Source organism: Choloepus didactylus, chromosome 3 (assembly GCF_015220235.1).
Source record: "Choloepus didactylus isolate mChoDid1 chromosome 3, mChoDid1.pri, whole genome shotgun sequence".
In the NCBI taxonomy this organism is placed as follows: Eukaryota; Metazoa; Chordata; class Mammalia; order Pilosa; family Megalonychidae; genus Choloepus; species Choloepus didactylus.
This window is the reverse complement of record NC_051309.1, coordinates 211,228,665-211,245,807: the sequence shown is the minus strand read 5'-3', so window position 1 is coordinate 211,245,807 and position 17,143 is coordinate 211,228,665. Positions and strand designations below refer to the sequence as shown.

The following is a 17,143-nucleotide window of genomic DNA, read 5'->3' as shown; positions in this document are numbered from 1 at the left end:
AAGAAGCTGAAATCAATGAAACCAGGAAGAGAAGGGAAGGACCAGGAGATGCTGCTATGTGCCTTGCCATGTGACAGAGGAGTCAAGGATCTCCGGCAGCCAGCCCCAGAAAGTCACAGTCTTCAGAGAGAAAGCATCGCCTTGATGATGCTTTGATTTGGACTTTCTTTTAGTCTCAAAACCAAAAGCTAATAAATTCCGATTGTTTAAGCCAACCTATTCCACTGTGTTTGCTTAAGTAGCCCTGAGAACTAAGACAATGTGGAAACAAGATCTCAGAAAGTTTCTATCAACAAAGAAAAATTAACTGCCCGTTATTTGTAGCTTAATGTGCGCAAATGTCATTTGCATTCTCTGTATTATGTTCCATAGATTATTTTATATTAGTTGATGCTAAACAGTATGAAAGAATGTGAAAATTAAAAAGAATGGTAAGGGTCATTGAAAAAAGGGTCACTATTTTTCCTAAAGCCTTAAATTCTACAACAATCAATACTTCCTTGACAAAAAAAAAAAAAAAGTATGTGTTGTGGGGACTTCCTGTTCAGAAAGACTCTATCTTACAGTTTTAGTAGTTATTTACTATATATTGATATACACATGTACATTTGTGGATATCAACATCTATCCTTTTAGGTATATACGCAGATATAAAGAGTTACCTCGGGATTTCTGATAGTCCATACAATCTTAATTTCCACCACTGCATACAATCTTCCCCCAAAAAAGCATATTTCTTCAGTGGAGTTACCGAATATGCAACAACTAGAGAACAATAAAGTCATGAAGAGACATGGATATTGGATTGCTGGCTAAGCTCACTCTAGCTAGATGATTTCTGCCCATCAAGCTCTGTGACAACACAATTAAAGGTTACTTGAAATTGTAGAATACGAGCCGGCTCATATACTCAAATAATCAAAACAAAATAAAACCCTGTGTATGTTATATATGGGAATGGCAAGTCTATGGCAAAAATCAATTTTGGGGTTTAAAAGGCTAAGATTGTGGTTGCTAACTTTAGTGTGTTTTGGAGGATAGTGGTAGAGAGTGGATGTGTTTTCTTCTCAAGTTTTTACAGTTAAATGCTCCAGGAGCAAGGGTCAGAAGGAATTACAGACTTGTTGCCTGAAACTAATCTTTTTTTTTCCTTAATGAAAATAACAAACACTGTGTATCTCAACAGTTTTCTCCTGCTCTCTTGTGCAAAGCTCCAATTCCATTTTTTTTCTTAGTATTGTTTTAGGAAGACTGAAATATTTACTAAAGGAGAAGATTAAAGGTTAAAGCCCCAAAATACATCAACAAGGATTATAATATTTATTGAAGGCAAAACTTCAGAAAAAGAAAGAAATAGAAATAAACCAAGTTTGCTAATATATTGCAAAATTGGGACATGAAGTGAACAGAACAATGATAGGATTTGACCTTCAATAGAGATCAACATTTCAAAGACATTTTTGGTTTTGCAAATTCATTTGCCATGTTCAAATCCGTTTTTTAAATGATTTCTCTGACTTTTGAAAAGAAGGATGTTGACACTTCGGTATTGTACGGCGGATGGTCCTTATTTGTTATTTCATATCTGGTGGTTCAACAGAACCACTTTAGGTTTTCCATCTTTAAGTGACTTGAGAGTTGAACACTTACTTCAACATCCTTTAAAGAAGCTGTTGTATGCCTTCATTACCTTCAGAATGAAAACTACATAAAGCACTTGTCATTCTTGCTGCTTTAAAATCTCTTTCTCTGACCTGAAGTTCTTCATATTAGCCTTAGATAACCTATTTGTTATAGGTTATTTGGATTGCATATAGGTATAGGTCATTTTATCTGTATGAAAAGAACAGAAATCTAAAATGTACAGAGTTTTAGTTTTTTCTTTTTTCTTTTTTAATTTTTGCTGACTTATAACTACCAAACAAATAAATAATGGTGAAGGAGGAAAGGAAAGACGAGAATAAAATCTTCTTTGGGGAACATTTAAGGTTAATCTTGATCTGTTCCTAAAACTCACTGGAGTTACTATATTACCAAAAAACACCGTCACGTTTTCTCTGTCTTTCTACATATAACATTAGTCAGTGATACCACACCAAGGTTTGATAGGGAAAAATGTCAATTTCTTTTCTCTAGCTCTTCATAATTGAAACTATTTGTTACGGCACAAGAGTCATAAAATAGAAATAAAAAGTAGATGGACATTAATAAAGGGGATGGGAAGGGAGGGGCAGAGAAGAGTGAAGAGAAACCTTCAAACCAAAGAGTAGGTGGGTAACTTCTTCTAAATCTATATGAAGTCCTAAGAGGGAAACTAAAGCTGTGTATTCTATATGTCAGCATTCGAGAATGAAAATTTAACAAAAATCACAAGCTATATGTTGGCAAGCTAAAGCTGAGCAACAATGGGGTTAAATAAATTGAAACTAGGACTTTAAAACACCATAGAAAAGTTATTCATGCAAACAGCTGGTAGCATGAACAATAGACAAGAAACAACTCTTGACTTCAGTTTAAACAAACTGGGCTATAAATAAATGGACACTCCACAAAGAACCTAAGTTGATACTACGAAGGCTCCATTACCTGTTAAACAATAATATAAATGGCATTCTTTGTATCGAGATGACCAACTGTGCTAGCTTTCCAAGCTTCCACAAGTGCCTCTACCTGTTTGTATCTTGGGCCTCTGACTAGACTAAGTTATTACATCCTGTTATTACAGTTTAATAGCCTTGTGCTTTTCTTTGGAACAGCCAGGAACTACTGTCTCCCATGTTGATCTGTAACTTCCATGAGGAGAGGGAGTATATCTGCATTGTTTATTGCATGTCTCTCATGCCTAGCACAATGCTTGGCATGAATGAATGAATGAATGAATGAATGAATGATGACATTTATTCATTTCCTGAGACCATATTTTCTCCTTGTCCTGGTTTATGAAGTGATATTATATTGCTTTTGGCCCTCATTTTCAAAAGAAGATTGATTTTAAAATCATAATTATAAGGTGATATTTCCATGTCAGAAAACATGAGAAAGATGAAATGGATGAAAATGATAGCCTGTTTATAATGATGAACACCACAGTATTGTTGACAGTGTACGTGTGTTCTAGAGTAGCTTTTGCAGAGTAGTTCCAAGAACGTCAAACATGCCTTCACTTCTCGTGTTATCTGTGATACGTGAAATATTTTCAATATCACCATATACCAGCTTGGCAGGTGGCAGTTCTTAAAGGCAGAAGTCCAGGAATGTTTTCCATTTCACTAAATGTTTGTTTCTAGTTTTGGACTTTGCTCATTTGTTTGACCTAACCAAAGTCTGCTTACACAAGGGCACTGTTTTAATTTTTATTTGGCATGCCTTTCTACTTACTATAGTATAGGTTTAAAATAAAATGGAGTATACTGTCTTTTCGAATCTTCAGGTTTGAAGAAGAGATGTTTAAAGTAGAGTTTAAAATGAATATTAATTTACTGCTCCTCTCTTTCTTCTCCACTCAGAAATAAGGTGAAAGACTTTCAACAAAAATTCTGCCTGATAATATCAACATTAAAAATACCCCAATCATGAACTTACAAGCACTGAGAAAGCAGAATTTTCCCCAGAAATTGTAATTGGCTGTATGTAGCTCAGAAAAGGAAAGCAAAGCAAAGCAAGTACACATCTGTGCATGTACATATACACATGCCAGCTGCTTACAGCTGTATGATTCCAGTGCCATCTATGCCAGAAATGAAAACATATACTTCCATATTTATATAAAAAGATTGAAGAAGAATGTCTCACTAAATTTAACAGGACTATTCAGATTTTCAGAAAACATGTAAGTATTGGAAACTTGGGAAAATATTACAAAATTATGGTTTTAAACCCAATGATATTTTAAAGGACATCATAATTTTCAAAAAATTTAATAAATTAAATTGGCCTCTCCAATGAATCAAATATAAAACTCCAGGGGCTTCCATTTCCAGTGAAGAGAAGCTGCACAGCAGATTCCTTTTTCCTCCTTGACTCCACTTCAATAATGAAATTTCATCTTTTGGGAGCCTTAGCTACATCTGCAGTAAGGTTCCAACTGTGTAGTAAAATCTCAAACCGATGTTCAAGGAGAATTTGGCAATTTGATACACTTCACAATAATAGTTTTTTTTTTTTCTTTTTAAGAAAATATATTCTGAGTAAAATATTCTTGTGCATTCTTTTTTCCCAAATAAAGATTTTGCATTTCCTAAAGAACAACTTGCAAGCTGACAGAGAAAGTGAGGAAACCTTATTAATAACTAGGGAATCCTCAAAACGGCGAAAGAGAATGGAAAATAAGCAAATGAGGATATTTTTAAGAGGAGAGCATCCTTAAACGATCAGTTTAATGCTCTTACATTCTTTTAATAATTCCTTAGGGCAGCCACTCTCCTAATTTTGGCAGGCTTTCAAATAACTTGCCTATTTGCTTTGTTTGATGTGGCTTTGCTGCTCCACGTTGTGAAATACAGCTTGCAGCCTCTGACGATTGTTGGTTTTTCAGGCTCCTCTTATCGCTGGTGGAACTGGCATATTGTCAAGTAGTATTTAAGAGCCCTTATTTCTGTAACAGCAGAGGAGATTGGAAGCCAACGGTCTGCCAGGCGCATACCCACCCAGGCCATGTTTTCTCCTTCAGGAACATGGCAAGGCCACTCTTGGAGAAAGGTGTAAGGAGACAAACCAATTGCCATTTCCGAGAGGGGAGAACTTGATCCCTTTGTGCCCTTATCTTCCTCCACTTCTGACTTTACTGATTCACCTCTGCAGCTTTCCAGAGGAGGTATAAAGGAGGGGAGAAAAGCTCAAACTGAGCGCTCGTGGCAACGAATGAGTGAGAGGAGATGGGTCTCAGTGACGCAGCTTTGATAACAGTGTTGGCTCATGACTGGGGTAAGATATTGTCATATCCCACAACATGACACCCCAAAGGCACACAGCACTTGTTCAATCACACAGCTGTCCAGGAAGAGCAAACGAACAACATATGCCTCTGGTTCATTTCTTCATTCATGCATTTAACAAATACCTATTGAGTGTGACCATGAGGTGGACAGTGTTCTACATGCTAGGATTACAGCAGAGAACAAAGCCCCAAATCTCTGCCCCTACGAAGCTTCATGGTAATGGATCCGACATTCTACGTTCTCACATCTTTTTATGATATAGTAAAACTTTCAGGTCATTTCCCTGAAGTCTTTCAAAATAAACTTTTAATTAAAAAATAATTAATATGGGAAATTTTCTGCCTTTGGTGCCAAACTAGGAGGATTTGAATTGAAATATTAAACGTAGGAAAAATAAACTCCATCCAAGAGCTATAAAAATACATCTTACTATAAGTGCATGATTTTAAAAATATATTACCCTTGTAATGAGGTTGACGATGGGGCACGTGGTAGATTGAATTATATACCCCAATTTAGACATGTTCTTAATCTCAGTCTGTGTTCTTGTGGGTTGAAAGAAGAGCTCTTGAAGATGTTATTTTACCTAAGGTGTGGCCCAACTGAATGAAAGTGAGCCTCAACCTGGAATATTGGAGAAATTTAGACCTAGTCAGAGAAAGCCACAGTGAAGAGCCAGAAGCTGAAGTCAACAGAGCCTGGAAGAGAAAGGAGAGGACATCGCCTTGCGCAATACAAACCAAGGAGCCCCAAGGAGCCCCACACCAGAATGCCACAGACTTTCAAGAGAAAGCTTTGCCTTGCTGACACTTCGATTTTGGTCTTCTCCTGGCCTCAAAACCATGAGCCAATAAATTTCTACGGTTTAAGCCAACCCACTGTGTGGTATTTGTCGTAGCAGCCAGGGAAGTCAAGACAGGGCATATTTGAAGGGAAATTCATAATCCATTTTTTCTTAGACTTTGATTTGGCATATCTATGACATACAAACACTCGGTCTATGAAACCACACATTTTCCACTGGTTGTTTTCTATCTCATTACACAGGGCTAAGAAGGCAAGCCCAAGAGTAATGTGCCTATTTTTCTGTCCACCTCTACAAAGGGCTACAACTCATCCCTTAACGTGCCTCCCTGCTTAAGTCAGTTTATTGCCCGCAGGGCCCTAGTGTGTAGTCCCGCAGCTGCCTCCAGCCTGGTCCTTCTCATTCACTCATGCAAAGCTTTCCTAGATTATTTTTCTAACTACACTCTCTCCCTGTCTGATCCTTCCTGCACAGTTAGTTCTTGTGAACCTTCCACTGCAGTACTCTCTTCTAATTGCTTCCCTGCTCTGCTTTTAATTGCTTCTTCTTGTACTAAGCCTTTGAAATCTGGAGTGTACTCTTGCAGCAAATCTCAATCAGAAGTAGCCACATTTCAAGCAGTCAGTGAACATGTGTATCCGGCAGCTACTGGACGTGCTTGTTTCCCCCATTAGGCTGTGAGCATCGTGAGGGTAAAAGACTATGCCTTACTAATTTTATATTTAAAAGCAATTAAACATTGTCTTTAAAATAAATTTCTCTGATTTTCCTGGGTCAAAAGCTTGCAACTTCTTTGACTTCTTTCTTCCCACTTTGGAAACCATTTTAGGCATTACACAAAATTTGGGAAACATAAAAGAAGTAAGTCTCCTTCCTTGAATGGGTTCCTAGCAACTTGTAGAGATAATGCATACATGGATGCAACAACTGAAAAAAAAAAAAGCAATATAATAAATATTAAGTAAAACTCTGTCTACTAGAAGGTCTCACAATTGAGTGGTTGATTATGGCTTGGTGAGGGTGGGGGAGTGGGTGAGTGCTTTTTGAAGAAAGTGGGCTTCTGAGAACAGAAGAAACGTAGAATTTAAATGTACAGCAAAGAAGGGTAAGAGAGATGCTGGTAAAGATGGAATCCTGAGCAGAATGACTCATGGGATGAATGCAGTGTAGGTGGACTTTCTAAGCAAAGTCATTTTATATGCTATAATTTTGATCCAAGCAAGAATTGCTTTAAAGTACAAAGTATATTTTCATCAAGACCAAATGCTCCTCAACTGTTAAATATAACTATCAATAAGGGAACACTTAAAATTGGACAGTATTTTTTGTATCTTGTTATCTGATATTCTTTTCCTATTTCCCTTAATAAAAGAGACAAATACTCCTTGGGATCACTCACAGCTCATTAATTTTGTAACACGTGTTTCACAAATACTGTGTTTCTGTGGCGGAGAGAGATGGGGACACACACAGCGTTATTTATTTTTTCTATATCCAGAATGTATCCATACATCACTGCTGTAGGAACTAAATATGTACGATTTGCCTTTGATTTATTAGAGCACTAAAGTGCAACCTGAAATATACAGAGCTGGAAATGGGGACTGTTAAGTGTTCACATGTAGATCAACAGCCTTGGGTGGAGGGGCTCAGCAACAGCTCCCCGTTACAGCCAGGAGCGTCCGCGAGGCAGGCTAAGGGCTGAGTGACGAAACACAGTCCCACATGGAAGGTGTGAGGTGACTGCTTTTCAAACTTCACAGCCTAGACTCTGCCAAGGGGATAACAGAGGTTACCTGTGGGCAGTTCCTCGTGAAGACAACAAGATGAAGGCACTATCTTTTGAGTCTTCAATTCTTAGCTACTTTAGACTCACTGGATTTTCTCAGCCCTAAATGGAGGTCATCACCTTTCACAAGTTTTCCTACAAATTAAACAAACTCTCTCGTGTCACCACTTGGCCTCTCCATGGGCCCAGTGGCCTAGATGACTGGTGCTGGCTGTACACCAACGGTCGCAGGCACTGGCTGGCAATCAGAATCCCCACTCAGGGACCCATTCTGCATAATGGGAAAAACTGCTTCCAAAGGTCTTACATTTCTTCATGTCAAGGAAAGCATTGTGAAGCGAGAGGCTAAACTTAGCTCCTCTCCTAAGAGATAGCAAAGAAAGTTGAAATTCTGATGTCTACGAACTTAAGACCTTGCCAGTATTTTCATCAATTTAAATGTATTTGGCAATCTTTGCGTCTGTGGTACTGTGTAGCAGAATTTATCACAGGGAATTATATCACGTCAAGGAATACAGGACCAGTCTCAAAAGCATACATTTTTATTTAAATCTCTGACTCACATGCCCACATGATCATAAATCAGAAAAGGGATGGAGGAAACTCCGCATCTTGAACCTTTTCAGACTAAGTAGAAAAATGAAACCTCAAAAGCTGGTTCGTGTAGATTATCCTATATTGGGGTTTTGAGCTACCAGGCTCAAATTACATTCCACATCGATATTTCACTGACAATACCTGATGATGTTTTAAGCAGATTAGACACATCATTTAGAAGGCAAGTAACACATACTACATTTTTTATTTTTCCCTCACTCCTCACCAACTGATTGCTCCTTCATTAGAAGTTCCCAAATTCTATCTGCTGAAAACAGAGATGCCTAATTTTGTTGGCTCAACTATAAAATTTCAAAAAATGCTTTCCAAGTCTAAGCACCACATGTAATTTTGGAACTCTTGCTTTTCCTCACAGCTTCACCCCAGCTTCTGCTGCTTATTTTCCCGTGATACGGCTCTTTCCGTCCTCTGTTTCCGGATACTGAAAAGTCATTTTCTGTTGTAAGCAGAGGAGCTCAGGGTTCGGAATCAAATAGGTTTGGCTGCAATCCTAGCTCTATCAGTTCTAGCTGTGTGACCTTCTGCAATCTTCCTAAATACGTGTGCCTCTATTTCTTCGTTTGCAAAATGGGGAGAATGACATTCTAGGTTGTTACAGGACAATATGAAACATTATACGTAACCATTTAGCACAGAGCAGTGCACAAAGGAGGTGTGAAATGAATGTCATTCTCCTGGTCCATCAGGCTAGAAATGCCCCAGCAACTCCAAGTCCGTCAGTTGGTGTCTTTAATTTTGTGAGGCATCTTTCTCTGCACATGATCCAGCTGTGCCTTCTTTAAAGAACACTAAATGCTCATCTATAACATGACAATCTGTTTACCTCTGTGAAGACTTGTTTTTTGGATTATGTCTATTTTTTTAATCATTCCCTTGCTATTATTCTGAAATGGAAACAAGGTATAAAAGTCTAGAAAAACAATTAACCACCCAAATGATATTCATTAAAAATGGTAAAAAGAGAGCACATGAAACTAACTTTTAGTTCAACTTATGGTTCCAGAACAAACTGTCAACATTAATTGGTATAGAGACATTCCTTTGTACCCATTTTTGCACAGGAAACTTTAAAAAGAATTACTTGGTTGGCTAACACCATTGGAATGCCAATTTCCAATAAATGAGGTGCACTCCATTTTATTGGTCTGTTAGGAATATATATACATATCTATATTCCTAATATATATGAAAGTAGAGTAGACCTTATACTTGCAAAATTTATTTTAGCTTTTAAGTCTTTAAAACTGGCTTCAACTGCTCCCATCTTTATATAGTTTTTAATTTTTCAGTGGTTTATATGTTTCAGTAAAATGTAGAGTTTTACATTACACAGTAAAATAGAAACAAATCAAAAGGTCTCCTAAAAATGTGAAGAATGTCTGAAACAAACACTAATAAAAAGGAAAATATATTTAGAGTATGTTTAAGGAGCTGTTTCTTTTTGCATCTATTTTACCCCACATTGCCATGATCAGATTATGAAATTTTTGGAATTATAGGCTCTGAGGGTGTATAAAGTATCTGACACATGAAAACAACTTTTTTTTTTTTTTTTTTTTTTGGAAAACATTTAGGATCTTTTGATTTTAAGAGGTTACTTAGATCCAGGTGGACAGAAAAATAATTATTCATTTACCCTCCAAGTCTGCAGAAATTCTTTGGGGAAATAATATAAATTAAATTTGTTTGCTCATAAAGCAACCATAAAGCTTTTATAAAAATAATGAAGATATTGGTTGTTTGAGACATGTACACTAAACGAGTCCATTTTCCAGAGGATCTCATTGTCTATGAGTAGATTTCAGCCCTGTTGTTCAGAAGAGCTTGTCCATGAAATTCATGGCCATTAAATTTACAGACGTAGAGAATTTTTTTGCTTTTAGTGTCGTTGGAGGAATGTAAAATCTTTTGCAGAGTGGGAACAAATGTGCAGACCTTCTGTGTATTAAGGGCTTGAGAACCAAAGTAGAATCTGGAGGCTGCAAATGCCAGTGATATTAATTTCAGGAAATATTTGCATGTGCTTATGAGCAAGGGCAGGCTTAGACAGGTTTTGACATGTGTATCACCATACAGTGGGACAGACTTGGGGTAGGGAGCATTAAGTGGTAGTCAAAGGCAACTTCTATTCTGGGAAAAGTTCTGATTTGTTTTTCCTGCACCACCCACTTCCTTCCTCAAGAGGCGACTTCCTTCTAAACAACATTTCCTTGCTCTCTGATATTAACACAGGACCGAGTGCACAGCAAGGGCTAGATATGGGCAGTATGTACCCACATGGGTGAGTGCTTACAAATTTTCTCTCCTACGATCTCTACTAAAGCTACTCATCCCAGAGCAAAAGCCAAAGTTACTCATTCCATAACAGTCTTAGGCATCAAGTAAGATTAACAACCAAATCCAAAAATGAAAGACTGCAGAAAGTAGGAAGCATCCTTAAAAATTTTCCAGCTGGCTGTAGAAGATGGGCTCTTGCTTTAGAGGCTCAGTCATTCTTTTCTTTGCTAGGTTTTCAATGAGTTTTCCTATGTAGAGCAGGAAATGAAAGGCCAGTCTTAAGAATTCTTGGAGAGCCCAACCACTTAATCTCAACTGATTAAAGTCTATGTATAGGGCGGAAATGTCTGTTCCCTCTCTACCTCAGTGCAATTTTAAATAGAAAGCTGATATTCTTATGTACAGGTGGAAGTTCTGCCTTTTAAAAAAAATACGTATTTTTTAAAAGTGGCTCTTGACTGAGGGCTAGTTTCCCTTGGATAGCTGAAGTAGCTGCAGCATGCTTTCAGAAGTCTTCGTTCTCCAGGCACTCCAACCAAGGTAATCATCACATTTACATCTGAAGACTTCCCAGACAGGGTAAGTCAAGAGATTTGTCAGGGTTCAGGAAGGAATGCAAACCAAAGGGCCCACACCTACAACCGGGCAGGGCAAATATTTCATTCACTCTCTCCCCCTGCAAAACTTTCTGACCTCACCACTGGGTAGAAGGGAGCTAACAATTCAACTGAAAAGTATAGCAGGTGGAAGAGGATGTGTGTGTCTATGTCCAAGAGTCCATTCTGGCAAAAAACTGTAGAGATTTTCCATTTTTCCACAGTTGTAAGATTTTTTTTTCCAAAAATTGACTCAACAATTTAAATGTGACAGTTTTGGATACTATCATTTTGCATTTATATTTTGTGTTTTCTTTAGGAAATTGGAGGCACTTTCACATGTGCTTTTATTTTCATCTGTGTACTATTTTAGGTAGAGATCTAGTGATCAATGATGTGTATATGATAATGAATAATGCTAACATTTGTATAGCACTTTATAATACATAGAGATCTGCCCTATCACCTCACTTAGTATTGATAGATTCTGATAGATGGACTCAAATTGACTTAGAGAACAGTGACCCTTTCCCACAGGCCACCACATGGCCAGCTTGCATGGTCAGGCTCAGAATTTACATTCTGGAAGTCTGAACTTCTTTCTCTAGGCCGTTGAGCTGTCCTCTGGGGGAGATGCTAATTTCATCTCCTGAAAGTCATAAGGATATGGTAACCGTAGGTCCTGGGTTTTCCAGGGTGGTCTGTATATTGAATGTTCTCAATTTTCAGGCCACGTGACTTTAATTTTATTTGGAAAACATTTTTTCTCTAGATAGAGATCAAAGTCTACTCCAGTTCACTGTGACTTTATACAGTTTTGTGTCACTCTGACCCTGAGTAGTTTTGGGGGCCTTAATAAGGTTCTGGGCCTTTGATCTGGGGGAAAACGCTAGACTACTTTGGTAGACTGTCCTAGGTGTAGACCTGATGGGCTCTGAGCTAGCTTCCTTCAAGTGGCTCGAATCACAGGAGAGCCCTGGAGTACAGGCTAGACTGGAACCACCCTGAACTAATACCATGTGGTGATTAATCTCCATGAAAAACTGAGGCAAAATATGAAGCACACATGAGAAATGGTTCATTGTTACTCTTTATGGACTATGGTGGGGGGGACATGAATTACTGAGTTTAATCTGAATTCCTGCTTCCTTTTGTAATGATATTACTAACAAGGCACCCTACACCCCCATGTAGTCTCACTTAGAGATTACCCAGCAAGAACTGCATTATTCTGGCTATTTCTATTCAGATTCCTGGCAGTCGCATGTCCCCTTTGAACCCTCATTTTATTTAAGCCCTAATCCAGATCACCATAGAGATCAGATAGCAAGAACCTGTAGGCCCGAGAGGCAGGGAACAGGCATCTTAGCAGGTTTCACAGATGATGAAGTAGAGGCCGGCAGAGGTTTGTGGTTTGCCCAATATCACACAGTAAGTCAGGGGCTGAAGGAGCATGTCCTATTCTCTCAAATATATCCATTGCTATTAGATAAAGACTCAAGATGCAGGCTCTACAGCTGTTCTGAGGTCTACAGTGTCAACACACCCTCTCGAGGGAAAAGACCTGTGAGTCATTAAGACATGACAAAAGATAAAGTTTTTTGGATGTCTGCACTCATATAGTTATAACTATGGCTAGTTTATTGCTACAGAGGCCATTGTTTTACTTTTCATTTCACATTTTGGTATTGCATACAAATAGATACATTGTTTAAAAAACATTTTGCACGTCAACTGGTTTTATAGCTTTTGTTTTTCATTGAATGCACTTTGGCCTGAATATTTTGGCATTTATATAGCGGGTGTTTGGGTCAAACTTAATCTTAAAGATGACAAGTTACTTTATTGAGTGTACTCCCTCCTCTCCCTGATTTCATTAGTGAAATAAGATAATTGTAATATTATATAGAGCAGTTAGGAAGATAACAAGAACTTATGCATGTCAGAGTACATGGTAAACTGTAAATCCATATATGAATGTGAATAATTTTTGTTGGAACAAAACTGAAGTGGCCATGGTAACATTATACAAAGTTCTTATTATAATATTATTAGAGTTTTTTGCTTTTTTTTTTTCTTTTGAATTTGTATATTTGGGCAAGGAGAGGGTTCTGAAATGTGCTTTATTTCCTCTATTACCACTCATGATTCCTTTTTAAGGCATTTCCTGTTCACAAAAACAGGAAATACACAAATTACCAGGGAGTATCTAAATAACATTAAAAAGAGGTTGTGCAAAACACACATCTGATAAAGGATTAGCATCTAGAATATTTAAAGGACTTTACAATGCAAATAACCCAATTAAAAAATGGGCAAAGAATCCGAATAGATATTTCTCCAACAAGATGCAGAAATGGCGAACACACACATAAACATTCATGCCTTTAGGGAAATACAAATCAAACCCACAATGAGATACCACTTCATACCCACTAGCATGGCTGTACTCAAAAATACAGACAATAACAAGTGTTGGTGAGGATATGGAGAAATTGTAATCCTTACCCTCCGCTGGTGGGAATATTAAATGGTACAACCTCCGTGAAGGATAGTCAAAAGGTTAAACATAGAGTTACCATATGACCCAGCCATTCTACTCCTCAGTAAAACCCAAGAGAAAGGAAAACATAGGTCCATGCAAAAATTGTACCTCGATGTTCACAGCAGCATGATTCTTAATAAACAAAAAGTGGAAACAACCCAAATGTCCATAAACTGATGACTGGATAAATGCAGCGTGGTGCATCCATACAATGGAATAATATCATTTGGCAACAGAAAGATACGAAGCGCTGACACATAGTACAACATGGATGAACCTTGAAAACATTGTACAAAGAAAAAAAAGCCAGACATAAAAGACCACAAATTGTATGACTCCACTTAGATGAAATGTCCAGAATAGGTAAATCTATAGAAATAGAGAGTAGATTAGTGGTTGGCAGGGGTAAGGGAGGAGAATGGGGAGAGAGAGTTTCTTTGGGAGATTATGGAAATATTCTAAAATTGTACAAGTCTGTGAATATACAAAAAAACACTGAATTGCACCCTTTAAATGGGTGAGTTGCATGGTATGTGAATTATATTTCAACACGACTATGACAAGAGAAAGACTTCTTTTTTCCTGGATTCTAAGTTTTATATGATATTTCCCCAGACTGATGAAGACAATGTGGCTCCTAAAAGCACATACTAAATTCCGAAACTCGTTCATTTCACTCAAATTGGTGTGACCTGCAGTTATCAGAAACATTTACATCTTAGACCAGATGGATTAGTAAAATGCATTTAGTACCATACGGACCAAAGAACCTAATGGCCCAAGCTTTGATGTCGTCAAACAACTAACCAAATAACACGTTGGATAAAAAGAAAACAGATGTATGGACACCACTGCCAGAGGCTTTGATCTTATCCGGGGTGGCTGCCCGTTCATAAAGGACGCTGGGAACTTTGTTGCTCTTCCTAATGAGCCTTCTCTACTTTATTAGGTTCACTGATTTCATGCACACCAAACAGGCGGGACACGGCACTGCTTTCTAAGAAAGCACTTTGATGTTTTGCTAATACTAGCCAATAAAACCATTTCTTGCACTCACGGCCAGTAAATAATGATTATCAGATATCTTCATAAAAAACTGTGTTCAGTCCCTGCTAGTGTGAACACAGAACAAGCAGGAAAGACTGTAGCCAAGAGGCAAGAACACCTAATCAGACTCACAGAGCAATGTACTTTTACTAGTCTATTGCTTTTTTTTAATTATGAACTTCAACATGTATACATAATAGTGATAACTTTCAAAGTATGATTCAACGAGTAGTTGAACAGTAGAGAGCAAATTTCAAAGAATGTCATGGGTCACAGTTCTACAACTTCATCTATTTCCATTGTTATAAAATATATCATACATAAAGAAAGGTGTTAACTTTCGATGCACAGCTCGACAAGCAGTCATATAGGTAATTTCAAAAACTGTTATGGGTTACAGTTCTACAGTCTCAGTCCCCATTATATACGGTATATACAGAAAGGTGAAGACCTTCAAAGCACAATTCAAAGAGTAGCTATACAGCAAATTTCAAAGGATGTTACAAGTTACAGTTCCATGTCATTTACCTCCTTCTAGCCATTCCAGCACTCCAGCATCTAAAAATACATGCATATTTATATAAAGTTTCAGTATTCACAGACACTTGTTAAATCTTGTTTGTTGCTACCCCTTCCTCTCATTTAATCCTTTTCTCCATCTTAAGGGGCATCTAGGGAGTGAGCACCCTAACTTGTGGGGTGACGACAGTGTGGGGAATGGGGGATGCATCTATTGCTTTTTTTTAAAAAAATTGTTACTCAAAAGTCATTGTTTGTCTCATAATACCGTTAAAGTTAAAAAGTAAATGGCAAAGCAAGATTAGGTTGCAAATGATCTACAAGAGCCAATGTCACTTCTCTTTGAGGTTTTCATACTTGGAAGGCTGAAGAAAGACAGGCTGCCGAAATGCAGCCTATGCGACGGTGGCCTCATTCCAGAGATAGACCTGTGGCCACGGGGATTTTCAGGATTACTTCGCCATGAAACAACACGCCCAAGGGTTTTAGGCATTTGCCCTTTGGCTTGTGGGGAGAAGCACGTGTTGCACGTGTGCCACAAATACACGTGGCTAACTGAAGCCAGGAAAGTATCTCCAGAATCCCAACCTTCAGGCTCAGGGCAGGAAAAGGTGAGGCTGGTCTACTGCAGGACTTGTGTACTATACAAATAAGTGCCTATCCTTCAAGTTCTTTAAATTCTTGGTTTTATTGCTAGGCCTTAATGCCTTTTAAATCCTGATAGGAAGAAAAAAAAATCAAGTGAGGGTTTTTTATTCTTGTCAACTGATGGAGATCATTGTTATTTTATGTTTAGTGTTTCACATGTGTCACCGAAGAGCACTAGCCTTGGAATCAAAAGAGTTAGGTCAAGATCCTAGATTCAGCATTGATGATTGTATTCATTTGGGCAAATTACTTTAAACTTCTTACTCTTAGGAGTCCTTATTTGTTAAGTGAGGCAATCTCTAGAGTTTCTATCCCTGTATCTTTTAAATTAAAAAAAAAAAGGTACAAATCAGTATTGCTTCCTTATTTACAAAAGGAATACATGTTCCCTGTAGAAAATTTAGAAGATCAAGATAAAGCAAAGAGTGGGCATTTCTTTCACTTTTATCAGTCCATGATTCTTTATAATCTTGTGTGCTTCAAAGTCAACGATTGTTAGAGCTGGGAGATACTGCAGTGGTTTCCATGCCCAAGCCTGTCATTTAACGCATAAGGAAGCTGAGATGTGATTTGTCCAAGGACATACAACCTCCTTTAATTGAACACATCACTGTGACTAGTTTTAAAATGTCCTGTCTTCTAATTGTTTGTGAATGGCATCTTAATGCAATTTTATTGCGATATATCCACACACCATACAATCCATCCAACGTATACAATCAGTGGCTCACAGTATCATTGGGTGGCATTTTTTAATCTTTACCTTGAAAGTTCTCCAAAAAAGTATGAACTTTGAACCATGATTTCTTATATGTGGATGTGCTTGGTTTATTTTCTTTATAAAAGGAATCATGGTGGATTTTTTAGGGCTTCTGTGTCCATCTGTTGGTGTCTCCAGAAAACAGAAAGAACCCAAGCACCCCAACCACCTGGTATATGCAATTTGGCCCTCTGTGTCTATTAACTATGTCACATGACCCTTTGACTTGGATTTTTCGTTCTTTGGTCAACGTGGGGGCAGCTGCTTTCTGAAATTAGAAGGTGACCTCATTCTGCTGCAGACACAATATGGGATGAGTGGCAAAACACTATTATAAAAGAGAACAGCCAGGCCTAAAGAGTGGGGGACAGTCTTGGACCAATGAATGTCAAAGCCAGCACGGGGGATGACGTGCAGGGACAGCTTGGAGTTCCTCCCTTCACACTCAGCCATGCTCAACCACAGACAAAACATAAACATGTAATCATCCTTCTTTCTTTGCCATTCCAAGCTGATGGCAGCCTCATTTTCATGAACGATACTCATTTTTATCTCAAAGGAAATTTCAATACATTTTTAGTATGTTTTCTTTTCTCCTATCG

General features: G+C 37.9%; 1 protein-coding gene across 5 annotated transcripts in view; it reads right to left on the bottom strand.

Moving 5' to 3' along the window:
- Positions 1-17,143, bottom strand: part of DLC1 (DLC1 Rho GTPase activating protein) — a 438,081-nt gene that overhangs the window by 105,956 nt on the left and 314,982 nt on the right. Inside the window, exon 6 of one of the 5 annotated variants that reach the window (XM_037831254.1) lies at positions 1,774-1,833. The exons of 3 other annotated variants lie outside the window; for them this stretch is intronic. In XM_037831254.1, the coding sequence (XP_037687182.1) occupies positions 1,799-1,833 (35 nt within the window). In that variant the 3' untranslated portion in view covers positions 1,774-1,798. Of the gene's footprint in view, positions 1-1,773; positions 1,834-7,481; positions 7,514-17,143 lie in introns of those variants that run through there. One more of the 5 variants, XM_037831255.1, reaches the window with a different exon arrangement.